The sequence below is a fragment of the Salmo salar genome, chromosome ssa04 (assembly GCF_905237065.1).
Source record: "Salmo salar chromosome ssa04, Ssal_v3.1, whole genome shotgun sequence".
Taxonomy (NCBI): Eukaryota; Metazoa; Chordata; class Actinopteri; order Salmoniformes; family Salmonidae; genus Salmo; species Salmo salar.
Window position 1 is genome coordinate 1,547,238 of NC_059445.1, and position 24,894 is coordinate 1,572,131.

At 43.9% G+C, this 24,894-nt stretch overlaps 1 protein-coding gene across 4 annotated transcripts; it reads right to left on the reverse strand.

The window, feature by feature from the left end:
• Positions 1–242: 242 nt before the first annotated feature.
• On the reverse strand, positions 243–14,295 carry LOC106591957 (short coiled-coil protein B). 4 transcript variants are annotated; one of them, XM_045716290.1, is made up of 4 exons: positions 13,989–14,295; positions 6,101–6,172; positions 5,848–5,925; positions 243–2,157 (listed from the first exon to the last, which is right to left on the reverse strand). In XM_045716290.1, the coding sequence occupies exons 1-4, from the start codon at positions 14,056–14,058 to the stop codon at positions 2,015–2,017; spliced, it is 363 nt and encodes a 120-aa protein (XP_045572246.1). In that variant the 5' UTR covers positions 14,059–14,295; the 3' UTR covers positions 243–2,014. The 4 variants fall into 4 exon arrangements, with proteins under 4 accessions (XP_045572246.1, XP_045572245.1, XP_014038707.1 ...); XM_045716289.1 differs by having other exon boundaries at positions 5,848–5,928; positions 13,989–14,294; XM_014183232.2 differs by lacking the exon at positions 13,989–14,295 and adding an exon at positions 7,131–7,273.
• Positions 14,296–24,894: the final 10,599 nt, after the last annotated feature.

The window sequence follows — 24,894 nt, forward strand, 5'->3', positions numbered from 1 at the left end:
CCTAAGTAGTTGTCTGAAGTGTGGCCTTGAAAGGGAACATCACCCTCTGGATCGGAACAGCATTCTTGGCTTGCACTGGAACAAAGTCTACTCTGCTGTCTAGAGAACCTATAGAAACTAATCAAGATCTCTCACTAAGGATGCATCTCACTTGTCAAGAGGTCTTATATCCTTCTCTTGTCTCCTTCACTCTCCTTTCCTTATTTCCATAGATAGTTTCACTCCCGACTCATACAAAAGCATAACAAGTATTTTTTTTTATTAAAACAAAAGTGTTAAAAGGCAACATAGTCATAGAAGCTCTAAACTTCTACACACCAGGCAGTTAGTTCCATAGGATGTGTGTAGACATTATCAACATGCCTGAAGGAAAAACTAAGGTTGATGTCCCAAATGGCACTCTATGTAGGGAACAGTGGACGACTTTTGACCAGGGCCCTATAGGCCCACAGTAGTGCACTAATATAGGGAATAGAGTGCCATTTGGGACTAACAAGAGTCCGTGGAGCATACAATATAATACCATTTAACATATTACAAAATAAAAATACTATTTTATATTGAAATAAAATTAAATAACGTGATGCATTGAAGTGCAGTGGAATCATCTCAATATTCCCTAATCTATTCCTTTAGCACCTGGAACCAATAGAACCTCTGATCTCTGTACAACTGAGTGTTGTGATTCTTCCTGATTAATTAGGCATTTAACCATTTTATCCTCTATTCAAATAGAATTGAAACTGACCTAGCTATCTCCTAGCCAAAATCCCAATCACATCCCTGATAAAGGTTCTCATAGAATTTCTTGCTGTACCCTTACCTTATTTCTCTCTACTATAACCAGCCTCGGGCTTCCACAGTCCATTACCATCAGCAGCTCTGTGTTAATGCACTGACAGAACCTTCCAGAGTGTTCTACAGCCTGAGTGTTCTAATCAATACCACTCAAGGCTCTTAACTGTAAAAAGCAGAGCTCTCTTCTGTCCTCCCTGACTCTGTCCTCCCTCCACCATCATAGGTAAAGGAGGCCGTCTCACCCTGTAGTGTAGCTTGACCCTAGTCAAGGGTTGCATTCAAGATGGCATCATTTGTTATGTACAGCATAACACGTTTACTGTGCTTTTTCCTTTACCTACTGACTTCACACAGCACTCCATGGTGACGATATGAATTAGGAATCCCATTCCTAGTGGAATGAGTAGCATACCAGTAGTACTGCTTAAAAATACATCATACAGAATCATATTTCATAATGTTTGTGTTGATCAATAAGTGGTGGAAATTAACAATTAAAAAACAGATACTTAGTAACCTTTCGACCAATCAATCAGATGAGAGATAAGTCGATGGAATGTGTTAATATTATATTATTGAATGACATTGACATGTCATTCAATATGTTTGATTCAAATTTGGGGCCAGGAGTTTGGCCATATTCATATACAACAAGTCCAGTTTCCTTCCAGATCCAACCAGTATTAACCAGTCATCAAAATAAAAAAAGGTCTGATGTCAAAACTCATTACAGATGCAGTTGACATGACAACAAAACAGTATTCTAAAACCGTTAAATCATGTGTGGGGTTTGATGTTAGGAGGGTAAAAAGAGGTCAAACAACAATGTAAAGTGGACTCTTAGGGTTGGGGGTGTGGTTGGAGTGTAGGGAGGATTTTGGGGTCTGGAATTACAAGTTGCCCCTAACCACAGATCTAGGATCAGAGTACACTACTTTTAACCAGAGCTCATGACATCCTATTCCCTACATAGTGCACTACTTAGGAAATAATCTGCCATTTGGAACACGTCCATATCCGTCCCTAGAACTGTGGTTACAAACAGCATCTACCTCCTCTGCTGTCACTTGGGAGAGGAGATGTTGCAGGTAGCCTGAGTGCCAGTCTGTTTGTGCTATCATGCCTACGGTTTGTGTCATCCCAAACATGGAGATGGCACAAACAGATCTGCTACCAGGCTATTGTAGGGGGTCTCACTCCCCTTGGTCGTCATGGGTTACTTCCGTTTGCTCTTGTTGTCGGTGGTTTGGAACACGCTGGAGGCCGACATGAGGTTCTCGATGTACTGGCCTAGAACCTGGTTCTCCGACTTCAACTTCAGGTTCTCCTCTTTGACCGCATCCACACGTGCTGAAAGGTCTGGAACAGAGGTACGGAACTTACAACTAGACAGACCACGTCCTGACAGGTCTGGAATAACAGAGGTACGGAACTTAGAACTAGACAGACCACGTCCTGACAGGTCTGGAATAACAGAGGTACGGAACTTAGAACTAGACAGACCACGTCCTGACAGGTCTGGAATAACAGAGGTACGGAACTTAGAACTAGACAGACCACGTCCTGACAGGTCTGGAATAACAGAGGTACGGAACTTAGAACTAGACAGACCACGTCCTGACAGGTCTGGAATAACAGAGGTACGGAACTTAGAACTAGACAGACCACGTCCTGACAGGTCTGGAATAACAGAGGTACGGAACTTAGAACTAGACAGACCACGTCCTGACAGGTCTGGAATAACAGAGGTACGGAACTTAGAACTAGACAGACCACGTCCTGACAGGTCTGGAATAACAGAGGTACGGAACTTAGAACTAGACAGACCACGTCCTGACAGGTCTGGAATAACAGAGGTACGGAACTTAGAACTAGACAGACCACGTCCTGACAGGTCTGGAATAACAGAGGTACGGAACTTAGAACTAGACAGACCACGTCCTGACAGGTCTGGAATAACAGAGGTACGGAACTTAGAACTAGACAGACCACGTCCTGACAGGTCTGGAATAACAGAGGTACGGAACTTAGAACTAGACAGACCACGTCCTGACAGGTCTGGAATAACAGAGGTACGGAACTTAGAACTAGACAGACCACGTCCTGACAGGTCTGGAATAACAGAGGTACGGAACTTAAAACTAGACAGACCACGTCCTGACAGGTCTGGAATAACAGAGGTACGGAACTTAGAACTAGACAGACCAGTGTTTCCCCTAGATAATTATTTTTAAGGCTGAGTTTGACAGGGGAGGCCACCCCGCCTAAGTAAGTAATGATAGATGAAACGCCGATACAGAAACAGAAGCCTCCTGATAGCTTATTCCACATCAATGCCAAATACTCCTCCCTCCCAGACTAGACTGAATGTTTTAGTTTATTCCACATCAATGCCAAATACTCCTCCCTCCCAGACTAGACTGAATGTTTTAGTTTATTCCACATCAATGCCAAATACTCCTCCCTCCCAGACTAGACTGAATGTTTTAGATTATTCCACATCAATGCCAAATACTCCTCCCTCCCAGGCTAGACTGAATGTTTAGCAGCACCAGACTGCTGTATTATGGTCGATTTAAACATCCCAAATGGAACCCTATTCCCTACACAGTGCACTACATTTGACCAGGGCCCATAGGGAATAGGGTGCCATTTTGGACAAAATCTTAAATCCATCTGAGTCAGGAAGGGAGTAGCTGTATTAGCCTCACAGAGAGGATGAGAGGGTGGCTCAGTCAGAGTAACACACTAAACTGTTGGAGATAGAGTGGACAGATACAATCAGAGACCCATTTAGGAGCTCCATTAACACAACTGGAGCGTCACTGATAACCTCACTGACAGAGAGGAGATACATGAACACACCTTCCACTGTAACAGAGAGAGGAGATACATGAACACACCTTCCACTGTAACAGAGAGAGGAGATACATGAACACACCTTCCACTGTAACAGAGAGAGGAGATACATGAACACACCTTCCACTGTGTAACAGAGAGAGGAGATACATGAACACACCTTCCACTGTAACAGAGAGAGGAGATACATGAACACACCTTCCACTGTAACAGAGAGAGGAGATACATGAACACACCTTCCACTGTAACAGAGAGAGGAGATAAATGAACACACCTTCCACTGTGTAACAGAGAGAGGAGATACATGAACACACCTTCCACTGTAACAGAGAGAGGAGATACATGAACACACCTTCCACTGTAACAGAGAGAGGAGATACATGAACACACCTTCCACGGTAACAGAGAGAGGAGATACATGAACACACCTTCCACTGTAACAGAGAGAGAGGTGTGTAACAGATATGTGTGTAACAGAGAGGTGTGTTACCTTCCAGTGTGTGTAACAGAGAGGTGTGTTTCCTTCCAGTGTGTGTAACAGAGAGGTGTGTTTCCTTCCAGTGTGTGTAACAGAGAGGTGTGTTTCCTTCCAGTGTGTGTAACAGAGAGGTGTGTTTCCTTCCAGTGTGTGTAACAGAGAGGTGTGTTTCCTTCCAGTGTGTGTAACAGAGAGGTGTGTTTCCTTCCAGTGTGTGTTACAGAGAGAGGTGTGTTTCCTTCCAGTGTGTGTTACAGAGAGAGATGTGTGTAACAGAGAGAGATGTGTGATTCAGAGAGAGATGTGTGTTACAGAGAGAGATGTGTGTTACAGAGAGAGATGTGTGTTACAGAGAGAGATGTGTGTTACAGAGAGAGATGTGTGTTACAGAGAGAGATGTGTGTTACAGAGAGAGATGTGTGTTACAGAGAGAGGTGTGTGTTACAGAGAGAGATGTGTGTTACAGAGAGAGATGTGTGTAAGAGAGATGTGTGTACAGAGAGAGATGTGTGTTACAGAGAGAGATGTGTGTTACAGAGAGGATGTGTTACAGAGAGAGATGTGTGTTACAGAGAGAGATGTGTGTTACAGAGAGAGATGTGTGTTACAGAGAGAGATGTGTGTTACAGAGAGAGATGTGTGATTCAGAGAGAGAGGTGTGTTACAGAGAGAGATGTGTGTTACAGAGAGGTGTGTGTTACAGAGAGAGGTGTGTGTTACAGAGAGAGATGTGTGTTACAGAGAGAGATGTGTTACAGAGAGAGATGTGTGTTACAGAGAGAGGTGTGTTTCCTTCCAGTGTGTAACAGAGAGAGATGTGTGTAACAGAGAGAGATGTGTGTTACAGAGAGAGATGTGTGTTACAGAGAGAGATGTGTGTTACAGAGAGAGATGTGTGTTACAGAGAGAGATGTGTGTTACAGAGAGAGATGTGTGTTACAGAGAGAGATGTGTGTTATAGAGAGAGGTGTGTGTTACAGAGAGAGATGTGTGTTACAGAGAGAGATGTGTGTTAGAGAGAGATGTGTGTTACAGAGAGAGATGTGTGTTACAGAGGTATGTGTTACAGAGAGAGATGTGTGTTACAGAGGTATGTGTTACAGAGAGAGATGTGTGTAAGAGAGAGATGTGTGATTCAGAGAGAGATGTGTGTAACAGAGAGAGATGTGTGTTACAGAGGTATGTGTTACAGAGAGAGATGTGTGTTACAGAGAGAGATGTGTGTTACAGAGAGAGATGTGTGTTTCAGAGAGAGAGGTGTGTTACAGAGAGAGATGTGTGTTACAGAGAGAGGTGTGTGTTACAGAGAGAGGTGTGTGTTACAGAGAGAGATGTGTGTTACAGAGAGAGATGTGTTACAGAGAGAGATGTGTGTTACAGAGAGAGGTGTGTGTTACAGAGAGAGGTGTGTGTTACAGAGAGAGGTGTGTGTTACAGAGAGAGATGTGTGTTACAGAGAGAGATGTGTGTTACAGAAAGAGATGTGTGTTACAGAGGTATGTGTTACAGAGAGAGGTGTGTGTTACAGAGAGAGATGTGTGTTACAGAGAGAGATGTGTGTTACAGAGAGAGATGTGTGTTACAGAGAGAGATGTGTGTTACAGAGAGAGATGTGTGTTACAGAGAGAGATGTGTGTTAGAGAGAGATGTGTGTTAGAGAGAGATGTGTGTTACAGAGAGAGATGTGTGTTACAGAGAGAGATGTGTGTTACCTTCCAGTGTGTGTTGTAGCTCCAGCACCTGGTTGATGAGCCTCGTCTTCTCCTCCATCTCTACCTGGTTCTCCATGTCTCCTGACAAACACAACAAACTATATTACTGGACACACACTATATTACTGGACACACACACTATATTACACACAAACACACAGTATATTATTGAACACACACATGTAAACAATCAGACAGCATCAGACAGACTGACAGACACAACCAGAGGATGTGTTGTTGTTCATGGCATTACCATCCATGTCACAGTTCATGGTGAAGTCCTCCTTGTCCTGTTTGGTATGCAGGACTGCAGTTCCTCTGTCCACTGTACGTAGACACACACACATATCAAGGTGAGCAAAAAATATAGTTAGCTACAATCATATGATTTTTGTTAAATAAAAATGTAGAACTAGGTAAGTCAATTAAGAACAAATTATTATTTACAATGATGGCCTACCCCAGCCAAACCCTAAGCAGGATGACACTGGGCCAATTGTGCGCCGACCTATAAGACTCCCAATCACGGCCGGTGGTGATACAGCCTGGAAACGAACCAGGGTCTGTAGTGACGCCTCTAGCACTGAAATGCAGTGCCTTAGACCACTGCGCCACAAGGGTCCAAAACAACGTAACATGTGCGGGAAATGGCATTGCAGGAGCACTGCCATCTCATTCAAAGTGACCTCATCTGTCTCGATCTAAAAAACGGTTAGTCTCCAACTAACGGTCCCCAGTTAACTCCTCGACCTGTCTAACGGACTATTCATTCAAATAACGCGGATAAAGGTAGCACACTAGATAAGTGAACAACAGTACTGTACGTTAGCTGGCTACCATCATCCAAATACCCAAACAAGAAGACAGAGGAAGCCATAACAGGCCAAGATGACAAGTGATGCTAGCTGGCTCTCTAGCTAACGTTACGGTAGCTAAACAACAACACACCCATGACCAGGCAGCTAGCTAGCTGGTAAGTTAGCATAGCGGCACGCTAATGTTAGCCACCTAGCCGTTTCATACCATATGCTAACATTTTACAGAGAAGCAAGAACACCGAGAAGAAAACGACTACTGTAGCTAACTACCGGCTGTCAAATTAATAACCGCGATATTATGTTAGCTTATGTACATAGCTAACTCGTAGTTAATCAGAATGCTTGTTACAGTACAGTAGCAAGTTAAACAGCTAAAATCTCAGAAATCTGTCAAATCCGTACATCTCAACAACTACAAGCCTAGCCACGTAGTGTCGTTATATTTCTGAAATGTCAGTCACTTACCCTTCGATATAATAACAATATTGTGTGGATAACGTTATTAGCTGCTAGACGACACTGCGGATTTCCATGTATGACAGTCTGCGACGGGACGTCCTCACACACGTTCACATTAGCTGGGTGTAGGGGTCGGCGCGGCCGATAGGGGGAGCCAGCGGCGCGGCCGATAGGGGGAACCAGCGGCGCGGCCGATAGGGGGAGCCAGCGGCGCGGCCGATAGGGGGAGCCAGCGGCGCGGCCGATAGGGGGAACCTGCGGCGCGGCCGATAGGGGGAGCCTGCGGCGCGGCCGATAGGGGGAGCCAGCGGCGCGGCCGATAGGGGGAGCCAGCGGCGCGGCCGATAGGGGGAGCCAGCGCAATGCACACAGCCACAGGTGGTGTCAAAATAATGACGACATTTATTGGGCCCCTAACAATATGCTTGTATGACCTCATTCCCTCCTCTTGTCTACTTGCTCCTTCCACTAGATGTAGACTAGTAGTCTGATGAAGGGAAAACGTGAAGGACATTTGATATCTGATAGGTGTGGCAGCACTGTGTGCGTCTGTATGTGTGCTTTGATTATGCAGGTTGTATATGTTTGTGTGCACATGCATGCGTGAGTATTCCATTTAATTTGTATTCTGTTCTTCACTATAGTACAGCACTGCAGCTCTGACAGTCTCTCGGTCACTCCCTTAGTGGTGAACTACACAGGCTAGCGGTGCAGCAGCAGTTGGCAAGGCTAGACCAGCTGTAACACACACACACACTATACCCACCATATCACAGCCACCAGGATCAGTGTGCTTGGTTACTCTCTGCTCTGTGCTCCACTTTGAAGGGTTTATATGTCTCCTTCTGTCTGCAGCTAAGACTAACCCAGGTGAGGCTGTTGCTTGGCCAACCCTACCCAGTCTGTACCTCCAGTCCTAGGGTTCTGTAGCTTATTCAATGTTCTGTAGCTTATGGTACCTCTATGTTCTGTAGGTTATAGTACCTCTATGTTCTGTAGGTTACAGTACCTCTATGTTCTGTAGGTTATAGTACCTCTATGTTCTGTAGGTTATAGTACCTCTATGTTCTGTAGGTTATAGTACCTCTATGTTCTGTAGGTTATGGTACCTCTATGTTCTGTAGGTTATAGTGATTCTATGTTCTGTAGGTTATAGTACCTCTATGTTCTGTAGGTTATAGTACCTCTATGTTCTGTCGGTTATGGTACCTCAGTGTTCTGTAGGTTATGGTACCTCAGTGTTCTGTAGGTTATAGTACCTCTATGTTCTGTAGGTTATAGTACCTCTATGTTCTGTAGGTTATGGTACCTCTATGTTCTGTAGGTTATAGTACCTCTATGTTCTGTAGGTTATAGTACCTCTATGTTCTGTAGGTTATAGTACCTCTATGTTCTGTAGGTTATGGTACCTCTATGTTCTGTAGGTTATAGTACCTCTATGTTCTGTAGGTTATAGTACCTCTATGTTCTGTAAGTTATAGTACCTCTATGTTCTGTAGGTTATAGTACCTCTATGTTCTGTAGGTTATGGTACCTCTATGTTCTGTAGGTTATAGTACCTCTATGTTCTGTAGGTTATAGTACCTCTATGTTCTGTAGGTTATAGTACCTCTATGTTCTGTAGGTTATAGTACCTCTATGTTCTGTAGGTTATAGTACCTCAGTGTTCTGTAGGTTATAGTACCTCTATGTTCTGTAGGTTATAGTACCTCTATGTTCTGTAGGTTATAGTACCTCTATGTTCTGTAGGTTATAGTACCTCTATGTTCTGTAGGTTATAGTACCTCTATGTTCTGTAGGTTATAGTACCTCTATGTTCTGTAGGTTATAGTACCTCTATGTTCTGTAGGTTATAGTACCTCTATGTTCTGTAGGTTATAGTACCTCTATGTTCTGTAGGTTATGGTACCTCTATGTTCTGTAGGTTATAGTACCTCTATGTTCTGTAGGTTATAGTACCTCTATGTTCTGTAGGTTATAGTACCTCTATGTTCTGTAGGTTATAGTACCTCTATGTTCTGTAGGTTATAGTACCTCTATGTTCTGTAGGTTATGGTACCTCTATGTTCTGTAGGTTATAGTACCTCTATGTTCTGTAGGTTATGGTACCTCAGTGTTCTGTAGGTTATGGTACCTCTATGTTCTGTAGGTTATGGTACCTCTATGTTCTGTAGGTTATGGTACCTCTATGTTCTGTAGGTTATAGTACCTCTATGTTTTATAGGTTATGGTACCTCTATGTTCTGTAGGTTATAGTACCTCTATGTTCTGTAGGTTATAGTACCTCTATGTTCTGTAGGTTATAGTACCTCAGTGTTCTGTAGGTTATAGTACCTCAGTGTTCTGTAGGTTATAGTACCTCTATGTTCTGTAGGTTATAGTACCTCAGTGTTCTGTAGGTTATAGTACCTCTATGTTCTGTAGGTTATAGTACCTCTATGTTCTGTAGGTTATAGTACCTCTATGTTCTGTAGGTTATAGTACCTCTATGTTCTGTAGGTTATAGTACCTCTATGTTCTGTAGGTTATAGTACCTCTATGTTCTGTAGGTTATAGTACCTCTATGTTCTGTAGGTTATGGTACCTCAGTGTTCTGTAGGTTATGGTACCTCTATGTTCTGTAGGTTATAGTACCTCTATGTTCTGTAGGTTATAGTACCTCAGTGTTCTGTAGGTTATAGTACCTCTATGTTCTGTAGGTTATAGTACCTCTATGTTCTGTAGGTTATAGTACCTCTATGTTCTGTAGGTTATATACTGCTCAAAAAAATAAAGGGAACACTTAAACAACACAATGTAACTCCAAGTCAATCACACTTCTGTGAAATCAAACTGTCCACTTAGGAAGCAACACTGATTGACAATACATTTCACATGCTGTTGTGCAAATGGAATAGACAACAGGTGGAAATTATAGGCAATTATCAAGACACCCCTAATAAAGGAGTGGTTCTGCAGGTGGTAACCACAGACCACTTCTCAGTTCCTATGCTTCCTGGCTGATGTTTTGGTCACTTTTGAATGCTGGCGGTGCTTTCACTCTAGTGGTAGCATGAGACGGAGTCTACAACCCACACAAGTGGCTCAGGTAGTGCAGCTCATCCAGGATGGCACATCAATGCAAGCTGTGGCAAGAAGGTTTGCTGTGTCTGTCAGCGTAGTGTCCAGAGCATGGAGGCGCTACCAGGAGACAGGCCAGTACATCAGGAGATGTGGAGGAGGCCGTAGGAGGGCAACAACCCAGCAGCAGGACCGCTACCTCCGCCTTTGTGCAAGGAGGAGCAGGAGGAGCACTGCCAGAGCCCTGCAAAATGACCTCCAGCAGGCCACAAATGTGCATGTGTCTGCTCAAATGGTCAGAAACAGACTCCATGAGGGTGATATGAGGGCCCGACATCCACAGGTGGGGGTTGTGCTTACAGCCCAACACCGTGCAGGACGTTGGCATTTGCCAGAGAACACCAAGATTGGCAAATTCGCCACTGGCACCCTGTGCTCTTCACAGATGAAAGCAGGTTCACACTGAGCACATGTGACAGTCTGGAGACGCCGTGGAGAACGTTCTGCTGCCTGCAACATCCTCCAGCATGACCGGTTTGGCGGTGGGTCAGTCATGGTGTGGGGTGGCATTTCTTTGGGGGGCCGCACAGCCCTCCATGTGCTCGCCAGAGGTAGCCTGACTGCCATTAGGTACCGAGATGAGATCCTCAGACCCCTTGTGAGACCATATGCTGGTGCGGTTGGCCCTGGGTTCCTCCTAATGCAAGACAATGCTAGACCTCATGTGGCTGGAGTGTGTCAGCAGTTCCTGCAAGAGGAAGGCATTGATGCTATGGACTGGCCCGCCCGTTCCCCAGACCTGAATCCAATTGAGCACATTTGACATCATGTCTCGCTCCATCCACCAACGCCACTTTGCACCACAGACTGTCCAGGAGTTGGCGGATGCTTTAGTCCAGGTCTGGGAGGAGATCCCTCAGGAGACAAAACGCCACCTCATCAGGAGCATGCCCAGGCGTTGTAGGGAGGTCATACAGGTACGTGGAGGCCACACACACTACTGAGCCTCATTTTGACTTGTTTTAAGGACATTACATCAAAGTTGGATCAGCCTGTAGTGTGGTTTTCCACTTTAATTTTGAATGTGACTCCAAATCCAGACCTCCATGGGTTGATAAATTGGATTTCCATTGATTATTTTTGTGTGATTTTGTTGTCAGCACATTCAATTATGTAAAGATAAAATTATTTAATAAGATTATTTCATTCATTCAGATCTAGGATGTGTTATTTTAGTGTTCCCTTTATTTTTTTGAGCAGTGTAGTACCTCTATGTTCTGTAGGTTATAGTACCTCTATGTTCTGTAGGTTATGGTACCTCTATGTTCTGTAGGTTATAGTACCTCTATGTTCTGTAGGTTATAGTACCTCTATGTTCTGTAGGTTATGGTACCTCTATGTTCTGTAGGTTATAGTACCTCTATGTTCTGTAGGTTATAGTACCTCTATGTTCTGTAGGTTATAGTACCTCTATGTTCTGTAGGTTATAGTACCTCTATGTTCTGTAGGTTATAGTACCTCTATGTTCTGTAGGTTATAGTACCTCTATGTTCTGTAGGTTATAGTACCTCTATGTTCTGTAGGTTATAGTACCTCTATGTTCTGTAGGTTATAGTACCTCTATGTTCTGTAGGTTATAGTACCTCTATGTTCTGTAGGTTATAGTACCTCTATGTTCTGTAGGTTATAGTACCTCTATGTTCTGTAGGTTATAGTACCTCTATGTTCTGTAGGTTATGGTACCTCAGTGTTCTGTAGGTTATAGTACCTCTATGTTCTGTAGGTTATGGTACCTCTATGTTCTGTAGGTTATGGTACCTCTATGTTCTGTAGGTTATAGTACCTCTATGTTCTGTAGGTTATAGTACCTCTATGTTCTGTAGGTTATAGTACCTCACTGTTCTGTAGGTTATGGTACCTCTATGTTCTGTAGGTTATAGTACCTCTATGTTCTGTAGGTTATAGTACCTCTATGTTCTGTAGGTTATAGTACCTCTATGTTCTGTAGGTTATAGTACCTCTATGTTCTGTAGGTTATAGTACCTCTATGTTCTGTAGGTTATGGTACCTCTATGTTCTGTAGGTTATAGTGTTTCTATGTTCTGTAGCTTATGGTACCTCAGTGTTCTGTAGGTTATAGTACCTCTATGTTCTGTAGGTTATAGTACCTCTATGTTCTGTAGGTTATAGTACCTCTATGTTCTGTAGGTTATAGTACCTCTATGTTCTGTAGGTTATGGTACCTCTATGTTCTGTAGGTTATAGTGTTTCTATGTTCTGTAGCTTATGGTACCTCAGTGTTCTGTAGGTTATAGTACCTCTATGTTCTGTAGGTTATAGTACCTCTATGTTCTGTAGGTTATAGTACCTCTATGTTCTGTAGGTTATAGTACCTCTATGTTCTGTAGGTTATAGTACCTCTATGTTCTGTAGGTTATAGTACCTCTATGTTCTGTAGCTTATGGTACCTCTATGTTCTGTAGGTTATAGTACCTCTATGTTCTGTAGGTTATAGTACCTCTATGTTCTGTAGGTTATAGTACCTCTATGTTCTGTAGGTTATAGTACCTCACTGTTCTGTAGGTTATGGTACCTCTATGTTCTGTAGGTTATAGTACCTCTATGTTCTGTAGGTTATAGTACCTCTATGTTCTGTAGGTTATAGTACCTCAGTGTTCTGTAGGTTATAGTACCTCTATGTTCTGTAGGTTATAGTACCTCAGTGTTCTGTAGGTTATAGTACCTCTATGTTCTGTAGGTTATAGTACCTCTATGTTCTGTAGGTTATGGTACCTCTATGTTCTGTAGGTTATAGTACCTCTATGTTCTGTAGGTTATGGTACCTCTATGTTCTGTAGGTTATAGTACCTCAGTGTTCTGTAGGTTATGGTACCTCTATGTTCTGTAGGTTATAGTACCTCAGTGTTCTGTAGGTTATAGTGTTTCTATGTTCTGTAGGTTATAGTACCTCTATGTTCTGTAGGTTATAGTACCTCTATGTTCTGTAGGTTATGGTACCTCTATGTTCTGTAGGTTATAGTACCTCTATGTTCTGTAGGTTATGGTACCTCAGTGTTCTGTAGGTTATAGTGTTTCTATGTTCTGTAGGTTATAGTACCTCAGTGTTCTGTAGGTTATAGTACCTCAGTGTTCTGTAGGTTATGGTACCTCTATGTTCTGTAGGTTATAGTACCTCTATGTTCTGTAGGTTATGGTACCTCAGTGTTCTGTAGGTTATAGTACCTCTATGTTCTGTAGGTTATAGTACCTCTATGTTCTGTAGGTTATAGTACCTCTATGTTCTGTAGGTTAGACCCAGATTGTATGTGACTCTGAATTTATATGGAATGCAGGTAGTTCCTTGTCTGATTGTTCAGAATAATTATCTACAGGACTCAACAGAGTAAAAGGTGTTACACCTCGCTCTGTCTCTCTGGGGGAATGTGGCTTTACTGTGTGTGTGTGTGTGTGTGTGTGTGTGTGTGTGTGTGTGTGTGTGTGTGTGTGTGTGTGTGTGTGTGTGTGTGTGTGTGTGTGTGTGTGTGTGTGTGTTTATAGTTGACCTGAATACAAATAGAAAGTCCACCCACAACCACACCTGAATCCTGCCTCACAAGAAAAATCTCACCTCTGTTCTGCTTAAAAAGTACTTAACATCTGTGTTTGTGTGTGTGTGTGGTTTCCTGGAAACAAGGGTGGCTTAACTTAGCCCTTTGGCTCAACGTACCCCACTCTCTCCTATAGGTGTGTGTAGGTGAATGGACAGAGCTACTAGCTTTGCAATTAAAGGGGAGTTTGTCTTACCTGTAGGTCTGTCATCAGCTAGGGAGATGTTAGTGAAACTCCCGTCCTCTTCTTCCAGCTCTGCTTCCATGACCGGACTGGAGTTTTCCCTGAGTCACCCTTTTAGTTTATTTTTCTCTCTGGACTCTGGTCTCTAGCCTAAACATTCTATTCTCCCTGTCTGCCTGTTTTTCCCTACCTCACTCCTGCTTTCTTTCTCTCCTTATCGTTTGACTCTTTTCTCACAGTCCCTCTTTTTATACATTTGTTTTCTCAACCTGCTCTCTTTGTCTGTGTCACTCCCTTGCCTCTCCTTAACCCCCCCCCTCTCTCTCTCTCTCTCTCTCTCTCTTTCTTTCAGCGCCCCGCCCTCTAGGACACCTGTTCCCGTCAGGCGGCTTGCTCCCTCTCCTTCTGAATTATTTATGTTGTCACGGTTACCTGCCCAGAAAACCTTGGTTACTGGACAGGCGGCAGGTGACACTAGTTTTGTCCTGGGAAGCAGTTGCTGATTGGCTCATAAAGGTTTCAAAGTTCAGGGAGAGTTATTTGTTGGTTGAAAAGAAACACAAAACACTCAAGTGCCATAAACACACACACACAGTCTTGTAGAGTTAACCTTGTGGGGACACACAATTAAATCCCATTCAAAATCCTATTTTCCCTAAATAGCATTTGACCTCGTGGGGACTAACAAAATGTCTCCAGTTGATCAAATGCTTGTTTACTATTTTTGTGGGGACTTCTGGTCTCCACAATAATAGTTAAACATGTCCACACACACACACACACACACACACACACACACACACACACACACACACACACACACACACACACACACCTTTCCCCATACTCACTTGGTCACACATTAACTAGAGAAGGGCACTAAGTACAGAGAGGTAAAGAGCCAGCAAACAGCTGCACCCTCTTTCTCCACTCCTCTCTCCCTCTCTCTCTCTCTCTCTCTTTCTTTCTCTCTCTCTCCCTTGCTCTCTTTCTCTCTCTCTCTCAATTCAATTTCAATTCAATTTAAGGGGCTTTATTGGCATGAGAAACATGTGTTAACATTGCCAAAGCAAGTGAAGTAGATAATAAACAAAAGTGAAATAAACAATAAAAATGAACAGTAACATTACACTCACAGACGTTCCAGGAAAAAGGAAACCGCACACTGCTCTTGAGAGTATCACTGATCTTTAATAAGCTTTACGTATTTGCCTCATGGCTTTTGTGATTTTTTTTTAAAAATTAGCACCCTTTTGTAGACCTAGCCCCACCCACATCCGTTCCACCATGGAAATGGGTTGGAGGTGAAGGAAAAACAAATAAGTGCTACCAAATATAACAATATGCATTTCATAAATATTCAAATAAAGTGTGTAAAACCACAATGAGGACATAACCTGCTCGGTAGGTCTTTCATTCATCATTGGGTACATCGTACGAAAAACATCAGAGTAATCTGAAATAGGGGCATAATTCATGTTCAAATTCACAACAACATACATAGGCATTTCATCATTAAGACCTTTAGGAAATAATGTCTGGAGGTTGAAAATCCCAAAACATTCTCTTTTACTCAGAGTATTATTAGTATCACCTCCCCTGTCTGATATCTTGACTTTCTCTATGCCACAAAATCTAAGGTAGAAATGTCATGCTTTGGGTCATTAAAATGTACTGCGACTGGATAATCCCTGTCGTTTCTCCTGATTTAACTTTTATGTTCACTGATTTTGAGAGAACGAGAGGTTTAGCCTACATAGCACAGCCCACACGGACATTTAATAATGTATATAACATGGGTGGTGGAACACGTAATGTAATTTATTCAGAACCGTTTTCCTGTATGTGGGTGGCAGACATATTCACACTTCATCATGTTGTTGCACTGTGAGCATCCTCTACATTTATAGCTACCATTTGGTAGAGGGCGTAAAAGAGCCTGGCTGATTTTCTTTTGTAGCTGGCAGTGGGCATGGACCAATTTATCGCGACCTCTCCTATACACAATAAGTGGTGGATTTTTAAATTCAGCCGGCAAAGCTGGGTCCGATGATAAAATATGCCAGTGTTTCTTTACCGCATCTCCCACTTTTCGCGAGTTCAAAGTATATGTGGTTGTGAACATTACGGCGTGTTCTTTAGCGGGTCTTTTTTGTAACAGTTCATCTCGTGTTTTTCCCAATGCCAAATGAAGAGCTTCATCCACACATTGTGGCGAATAGCCTCTTAGAAACCTAGTGCGCATCTCCGCTGCTTTTTCTAGATAATCCTCTGTGGAGTGGCATATACAGCGCAGTCTGAAAAACTGGCTTCTAGGAAGTCCTCTTTTTAATGGCTCAGGGTGGAAGCTGTCCCCCTGTGATAGAGTATTTCTGTCCGTTTCTTTTCTATACAGAGTTGTAAACAGGGTTCCGTTTGATTTCTCAATCCACATATCAAGGTAATGACCACGTTTAGTGTCACATTCAATAGTGAATTTGAGATTGGGGTCAATGTCATTGAGTAGTGCCATAAAATCTGACTGCTTTTTCCCCGTTCCTTCCCATATGCAAATATATCGATACCACGTCAGGACTTTAATCAAAAATGTATTTTCGTTTTCATTATTAACAAAACGTTCTTCAAAAAGACCCACATAAAGGTTAGCATAGCTCGGAGCGAATGTGGAGCCCATCGATGTTCCATTCGTTTGGAGGTAGTATTCATCATCAAACCTGAAATAGTTATACTTCAAAACATATTCTGCCAGCTCTAAAATTAAGTTTGTTGGTGGATATTCATTAGTGTCTCTGTCTCCCAAATAGTGAGCTAGTGCTCCAGATTAGAGCATATTTCCCTTTGGAACACCTGTGTGGGATCAACACTCCGTTTTCTATAGAAACGTTCATTACTGAGTTCTCTCTGAATTTATTCTTTATAGTTTTCATAGTCTAAAACAACCACAGCACCCCCTTGTCTGCAGGTTTAATAACCAAAGATGAATCTTTCATTCATTCATTAAGTGCCTTTTCTTCTGTTCTAGTGAGATTCTTCTGAATGTGGTTTGTTTGTCTCGTATACACTGACATGGCTTCTTGTTCGACTAACCTACAATAGGTATTAATCGATGAGTTGTTAACCATGGGACAGAATTTGCTTTTGGGCTTAAAATGGGTACCAGTTCTTTGATTTGTTTCTAGGCTAGAAACAGTGTTTTGTGAAAACACACGCTTAAGTTTAATCTTGCGAAAGAATTTAAACAGATCTACTTTCGTATCGAATGATTTATCTGTACATGTAGGTACAAAAGAGAGGCCCTTGGATAAGACTGAGACTTGCGCGTCAGTAAGGTCTTTTTTGGAGAGGTTAATTACCGCGTCCTGCTGTAGCTCCGTGTCCACGGCCTGTGTTCCTGATCTCCTCTTTGACCGCTTGCTTCTCCTACATCTTTTATTTTCTTTCGTGGGGCCTTGTGTTGCTTCCGGGCAACAACAAAAAACGACAGTGTGCGATGGTAGCTGGAGTCGCTGTCTGTAGGGAATTCGCTGTCAGTGGATGCCTCTGTGTCCACGTTTCCATGTCCTCCCGCTTCTGCGTATCTGCGTCCCCCGATCAGTAGTGCGTCTCTACGTCGGCCTCTCCGTGCTCCTGTCCTTGGGCCTTCCCATGCGTACACCTGGTTGAGCTGGTAGTCCTCTGTGTCTCGCTGATATTCTATATAAGTCTCTAAATTTCCCAATGGACTGGTTGATCGTGTCGTCTATGGCTGTGAAATTAGGGCCTAGAATCTCCTTCCATTACAACCTCATGTTCGCTAATCTTAACTTAAACATATTTTACTTACATTTACATTTAAGTCATTTAGCAGACGCTCTTATCCAGAGCGACTTACAAATTGGTGCATTCACCTTATGATATCCAGTGGAACAACCACTTTACAATAGTGCATCTAAATCTTTTAAGGGGGGGTTAGAAGGATTACTTTATCCTATCCTAGGTATTCCTTAAAGAGGTGGGGTTTCAGGTGTCTCCGGAAGGTGGTGATTGACTCCGCTGTCCTGGCGTCGTGAGGGAGCTTGTTCCACCATTGGGGTGCCTGAGCAGCGAACAGTTTTGACTGGGCTGAGTGGGAACTGTGCTTCCTCAGAGGTAGGGGGGCCAGCAGGCCAGAGGTGGATGAACGCAGTGCCCTTGTTTGGGTGTAGGGCCTGATCAGAGCCTGAAGGTACGGAGGTGCCGTTCCCTTCACAGCTCCGTAGGCAATCACCATGGTCTTGTAGCGGATGCGAGCTTCAACTGGAAGCCAGTGGAGAGAGCGGAGGAGCGGGGTGACGTGAGAGAACTTGGGAAGGTTGAACACCAGACGGGCTGCGGCGTTCTGGATGAGTTGTAGGGGTTTAATGGCACAGGCAGGGAGCCCAGCCAACAGCGAGTTGCAGTAATCCAGACGGGAGATGACAAGTGCCTGGATTAGGACCTGCGCCGCTTCCTGTGTGAGGCAGGGTCTTACTCTGCGAATGTTGTAGAGCATGAACCTACATGATCGGGTCACCGCCTTGATGTTAGTGGAGAACGACAGGGTGTTGTCCAGGATCACGCCAAGGTTCTTAGCACTCTGGGAGGAGGACACAAGGGAGTTGTCAACCGTGATGGCGAGATCATGGAACGGGCAGTCCTTCCCCGGGAGGAAGAGCAGCTCCGTCTTGCCGAGGTTCAGCTTGAGCTGGTGATCCGTCATCCACACTGATATGTCTGACAGACATGCAGAGATGCGATTCGCCGCCTGGTTATCAGAAGGGGGAAAGGAGAAGATTAATTGTGTGTCGTCTGCATAGCAATGATAGGAGAGACCATGTGAGGATATGACAGAGCCAAGTGACTTGGTGTATAGCGAGAATAGGAGAGGGCCTAGAACAGAGCCCTGGGGGACACCAGTGGTGAGAGCGCATGGTACGGAGACAGATTCTCGCCACGCCACCTGGTAGGAGCGACCTGTCAGGTAGGACGCAATCCAAGCGTGGGCCGTGCCGGAGATGCCCAACTCGGAGAGGGTGGAGACTACTTCCTTCGACACATGTTCAATGATTAATAACATTAAATCTAAAGAACATTAGAAGTTACGGCCTTTCTCAATAGCAACGCTATGCTCACTGAGTCTGTAAAAAGTCAACGTTTTCCTTAATTTTGGGTCAGTACCAGTGGTCAGCTATTCTGCAACTGTGTACTCTCTGTTTAGGGCCAAATAGCATTCTAGTTTGCTCAGATGTTTGGTAAATTCTTTTCAATGTGTCAATGTGTCAAGAAATTATATTTTTGTTTTCTCATGATTTGGTTGGGTCTAATTGTGTTGCTGTCCTGGAGCCCTGTGGGGTGTGTTTGTGAACAGAGCCCCATGACCAGCTTGCTTAGGGGGCTCTTCTTGATGTGATTGGCCTGACTGGCCTGATTGGCCTGACTGAAACATGGCTTAAGCCTGATGAATTTACTGTGTTAAATGAGGCCTCACCCCCTGGTTACACTAGTGACCATACCCCCCGTGCATCCGGCAAAGGCGGAGGTGTTGCTAACATTTACGATAGCAAATTTCAATTTACAAAAAAAAAAACAATTCGGTTTTCGTCTTTTGAGCTTCTAGTCATGAAATCTATGCAGCCTACTCACTCACTTTTTATAGCTACTGTTTACAGGCCTCCTGGGCCATATGCAGTGTTCCTCACTGAGTTCCCTGAATTCCTATCGGATCTTGTAGTCATAGCAGATAATATTCTAATTTTTGGTGACTTTAACATTCACATGGAAAAGTCCACAGACCCACTCCAAAAGGCTTTCGGAGCCATCATCGACTCAGTGGGTTTTGTCCAACATGTCTCTGGACCTACTCACTGCCACAGTCATACTCTGGACCTAGTTTTGTCCCATGGAATAAATGTTGTGGATCTTAATGTTTTTCCTCATAATCCTGGATTATCGGACCACCATTTTATTGCGTTTGAAATCGCAACAAATAATCTGCTCAGACCCCAACCAAGGAGCATTAAAAGTCGTGCTATAAATTCTCAGACAACCCAAAGATTCCTTGATGCCCTTCCAGACTCCCTCTGCCTACCCAAGGACGTCAGAGGACAAAAATCAGTTAACCACCTAACCGAGGAACTCAATTTAACCTTGCGCAATACCCTAGATGCAGTTGCACCCCTAAAAATTAAAAACATCTGTCATAAGAAACTAGCTCCCTGGTATACAGAAAATACACGAGCTCTGAAGCAAGCTTCCAGAAAACTGGAACGGAAATGGCGCCACACCAAACTGGAAGTCTTCCGACTAGCTTGGAAAGACAGTACCGTGCAGTATCGAAGAGCCCTCACTGCTGCTCGATCATCCTATTTTTCCAACTTAATTGAGGAAAATAAGAACAATACGAAATTTCTTTTTGATACTGTCGCAAAGCTAACTAAAAAGCAGCCTTCGCAAATGGAGGATGGCTTTCACTTCAGCAGTAATGAATTTATGAACTTCTTTGAGGAAAAGATCATGATCATTAGAAAGCAAATTATGGACTCCTCTTTAAATCTGGGTATTCCTCCAAAGCTCCATTGTCCTGAGTCTACACAACTCTGCCAGGACCTAGGATCAAGGGAGATACTAAAGTGTTTTAGTACTATATCTCTTGACACAATGATGAAAATAATCATGGCCTCCAAACCCTCAAGCTGCATACTGGACCCTATTCCAACTAAACTACTGAAAGAGCTGCTTCCTGTGCTTGGCCCTCCTATGTTGAACATAATAAACGGCTCTCTATCCACCGGATGTGTACCAAGCTCACTAAAAGTGGCAGTAATAAAGCCTCTCTTGAAAAAGCCGAATCTTGACCCAGAAATTATAAAAAACTATCGGCCTATATCGAATCTTCCATTCCTCTCAAAAATTTTAGAAAAAGCTGTTGCACAGCAACTCACTGCCTTCCTGAAGACAAACAATGTATACGAAACGCTTCAGTCTGGTTTTAGACCCCATCATAGCACTGAGACTGCACTTGTGAAGGTGGTAAATTACCTTTTAATGACGTCAGACCGAGGCTCTGCATCTGCCCTCGTGCTCCTAGATCTTAGTGCCGCTTTTGATACCATCGATCACCACATTCTTTTGGAGAGATTGGAAACCCAAATTGGTCTACATGGACAAGTTCTGGCCTGGTTTAGATCTTATCTGTCGGAAAGATATCAGTTTGTCTCTGTGAATGGTTTGTCCTCTGACAAATCAATTGTAAATTTCGGTGTTCCTCAAGGTTCCGTTTTAGGACCACTATTGTTTTCACTATATATTTTACCTCTTGGGGATGTCATTCGGAAACATAATGTTAAATTTCACTGCTATGCGGACGACACACGGCTGTACATTTCAATGAAACATGGTGAAGCCCCAAAATTGCCCTCGCTAGAAGCCTGTGTTTCAGACATAAAGAAGTGGATGGCTGCAAACTTTCTACTTTTAAACTCGGACAAAACAGAGATGCTTGTTCTAGGTCCCAAGAAACAAAGAGATCTTCTGTTGAATCTGACAATTAATCTGGATGGTTGTACAGTCGTCTCAAATAAAACTGTGAAGGACCTCGGCGTTACTCTGGACCCTGATCTCTCTTTTTGAAGAACATATCAAGACTGTTTCAAGGACAGCTTTTTTCCATCTACGTAACATTGCAAAAATCAGAAACTTTCTGTCCAAAAATGACGCAGAAAAATTTATCCATGCTTTTGTTACTTCTAGGCTGGACTACCGCAATGCTCTACTTTCCGGCTACCCGGATAAAGCACTAAACAAACTTCAGTTAGTGCTAAATACGGCTGCTCGAATCCTGACTAGAACCAAAAAATTTGATCATATTATTCCAGTGCTAGCCTCCCTACACTGGCTTCCTGTTAAGGCAAGGGCTGATTTCAAGGTTTTACTGCTAACCTACAAAGCATTACATGGGCTTGCTCCTACCTATTTTTCCGATTTGGTCCTGCCGTACATACCTACACGTACACTACGGTCACAAGACGCAGGCCTCCTAATTGTCCCTAGAATTTCTAAGCAAACGGCTGGAGGTAGGGCTTTCTCCTATAGAGCTCCATTTTTATGGAATGGTCTGCGTACCAATGTGAGAGACGCAGACTCAGTCTCAACCTTTAAGTCTTTACTGAAGACTTATCTCTTCAGTAGGTCCTATGATTAAGCATAGTCTGGCCCAGGAGTGTGAAGGTGAACGGAAAGGCTGGAGCAACGAACCGCCCTTGCTGTCTCTGCCTTGCCGGTTCCCCTCTTTCCACTGAGATTCTCTGCCTCTAACCCTTTTACAGGGGCTGAGTCACTGGCTTACTGGTGTCCTTCCATGCCGTCCATGGGAGGGGTGCATCACTTGAGTGGGTTGAGTCACTGACGTGGTCTTCCTGTCTGGGTTGGCGCCCCCCCCTTGGGTTGTGCCATGGCGGAGATCGTTGTGGGCTATACTCGGCCTTGTCTTAGGACGGTAAGTTGGTGGTTGGAGACATCCCTCTAGTGGTGTGGGGGCTGTGCTTTGGCAAAGTGGGTGGGGTTATATCCTGCCTGTTTGGCCCTGTCCGGGGGTATCATCGGATGGGGCCACAGTGTCTTCTGATCCCTCCTGTCTCAGCCTCCAGTATTTATGCTGCAGTAGTTTATGTGTCGGGGGGCTAGGGTCAGTCTGTTACATCTGGAGTATTTCTCTTGTCTTATCCGGTGTCCTGTGTGAATTTAAATATGCTCTCTCTAATTCTCTCTTTCTCTCTTTCTGTCTTTCTCTCGGAGGACCTGAGCCCTAGGACCATGCCTCAGGACTACCTGGTATGATGACTCCTTGCTGTCCCCAGTCCACCTGGCTGTGCTGCTGCTCCAGTTTCAACTGTTCTGCCTGCGGCTATGGAACCCTGACCTGTTCACCGGATGTGCTTGTTGCACCCTCGACAACTACCATGATTATTATTATTTGACCATGCTGGTCATTTATGAACATTTTAACATCTTGACCATGTTCTGTTATAATATCCACCCTGCACAGCCAGAAGAGGACTGGCCACCCCTCATAGCCTGGTTCCTCTCTAGGTTTCTTCCTAGGTTTTTGGCCTTTCTCGGGAGTTTTTCCTAGGGAGTTTTTCCTAGCCACCGTGCTTCTTTCACATGCATTGCTTGCTGTTTGGGGTTTTAGGTTGGGTTTCTGTACAGCACTTTGAGATATCAGCTGATGTACGAAAGGCTATATAAATAAATTTGATTTGATTTGATTCTACATGTTTATTTCTCAGGAGGTGATGTCCAAGATGGCGTAGCAGTTCAGACGTCCTCTACCCTCCTCTTATCGTGTCCCGTGTATATATATATTTACATATTTTTCTTCACTTATCTTTCTACATTTTTTCTTCTAAAAACTCAACCTCAAAGCACTCTCCTGCAACCCGCCTCACCAATTTAAAAAATAAAGTATTATTTACCTCATCTGAAATCCACAACAGAAGCTAGCCAGAGGTTAGCCATTTTCACTGGCTAACGTTGGAGTTCAGCTAGCCACGGTTAGCTGTCCTCAGCTATCCATTAGCTCGAAAAGCTATCGCCAGTTTTTGTACAGCGCGACTCAGACCAGAGTATACCGGACCTATTCTCTCTCCTTTCCCCGATTTCTACCGCAGGCTCTGGACATTTACACCTGGATCTTGCAGCTAACTAGCTGCTACCTGAGTGACTATTGGCAACGTCGGTCCCGGAATTAACACACATTATTCCGGACCGAGCCAGCTGAAGAGTTCCGTCAGCCACTCCTGGGCTATTCCTGAGCTAGCCAGCTGAAGTGTCTCCTGGGCTACAATCACCTATCCTGACCCTTTTTACTGCCGATGCGGAGCCCCATCGGGCCTTCACGACTGGACCACCAACGTTATCTGTCCGAGGGAGTTATCCAACTGGCCCCTCCGTCGCGACGTAACCTGATCGCCCATCTGCGGCCGGCTAATCGTTAGCTGTCTTATCGGCTGCGATCTGAATAGGTCTATCGGACACTTTTCTTGGGCCACTATAACTAACTATTTTGCCAACTTGGACAGGTCCCCCCTTCCACACGGAACCCCTCTAACCCACAGACGGAAACGCACGAGGTGGCTAAAAACAGACCTTCCACCAGCTTGCTACCTATGGCCCGGCTAGCTGTCTGAATCTCACTGGACCCTTTGATCACTCGGCTAAGCATGCCTCTCCTTAATGTCAATATGCAATGTCCATTGCTGTTCTGGTTAGTGTTTATTGGCTTATTTCACTGTAGCGCCTCTAGCCCTGCTCATTATACCTTATCCAACCTCTCAGTTCCTCCACCCACACATGCTATGACATCTTCTGGTTTCAATGATGTTTCTAGAGACAATATCTCTCTCATAATCACTAATTGCCTAGGTTTACCTCCTCTGTATTCACATCACACCATACCTTTGTCTGTACATTATACCTTGAAGCTATTTTATCGCCCCCAGAAACCTGCTCCTTTTTCTCTCTATTCTAGACGTCACAGACGACCAATTCTTATAGCTTTTAGCCGTACCCTCATACTTATTCTTCTCTGCTCCTCTGGGGATGTAGAGGTGAATCCAGGCCTTGCAGTGCCTGGCTCCACTCCTACTCCCCAGGCGCTCTCTTTTGATGACTTCTGTAACCGTAATAACCTTGGTTTCATGCATGTTAACATTAGAAGCCTCCTCCCTAAGTTTGTTTTATTCACTGCTTTAGCACACTCTGCCAACCCGGATGTCCTAGCTGTGTCTGAATCTTGGCTTAGGAAGTCCACCAAAAACTCTGAAATCTTCATCCCTAACTACAACGTTTTCAGACAAAATAGAACGACCAAAGGGGGCGGTGTTGCAATCTACTGCAGAGATGGCCTGCAGAGTTCTGTCCT

Excerpts from the sequence above, each read along its gene's own strand:
- LOC106591957 (XM_045716289.1), bottom strand. The coding sequence starts at position 14,058 with ATGGAAGCAGAGCTGGAAGAAGAGGACGGGAGTTTCACTAACATCTCC. Across the intron at positions 5,929-6,100 it reads CATGAACTGTGACATGGATG|GAGACATGGAGAACCAGGTA; the intron begins GTAATGCCATGA and ends TGTGTTTGTCAG. Across the intron at positions 2,158-5,847 it reads GCTACAACACACACTGGAAG|ACCTTTCAGCACGTGTGGAT; the intron begins GTAACACACATC and ends CCTCTGTTCCAG.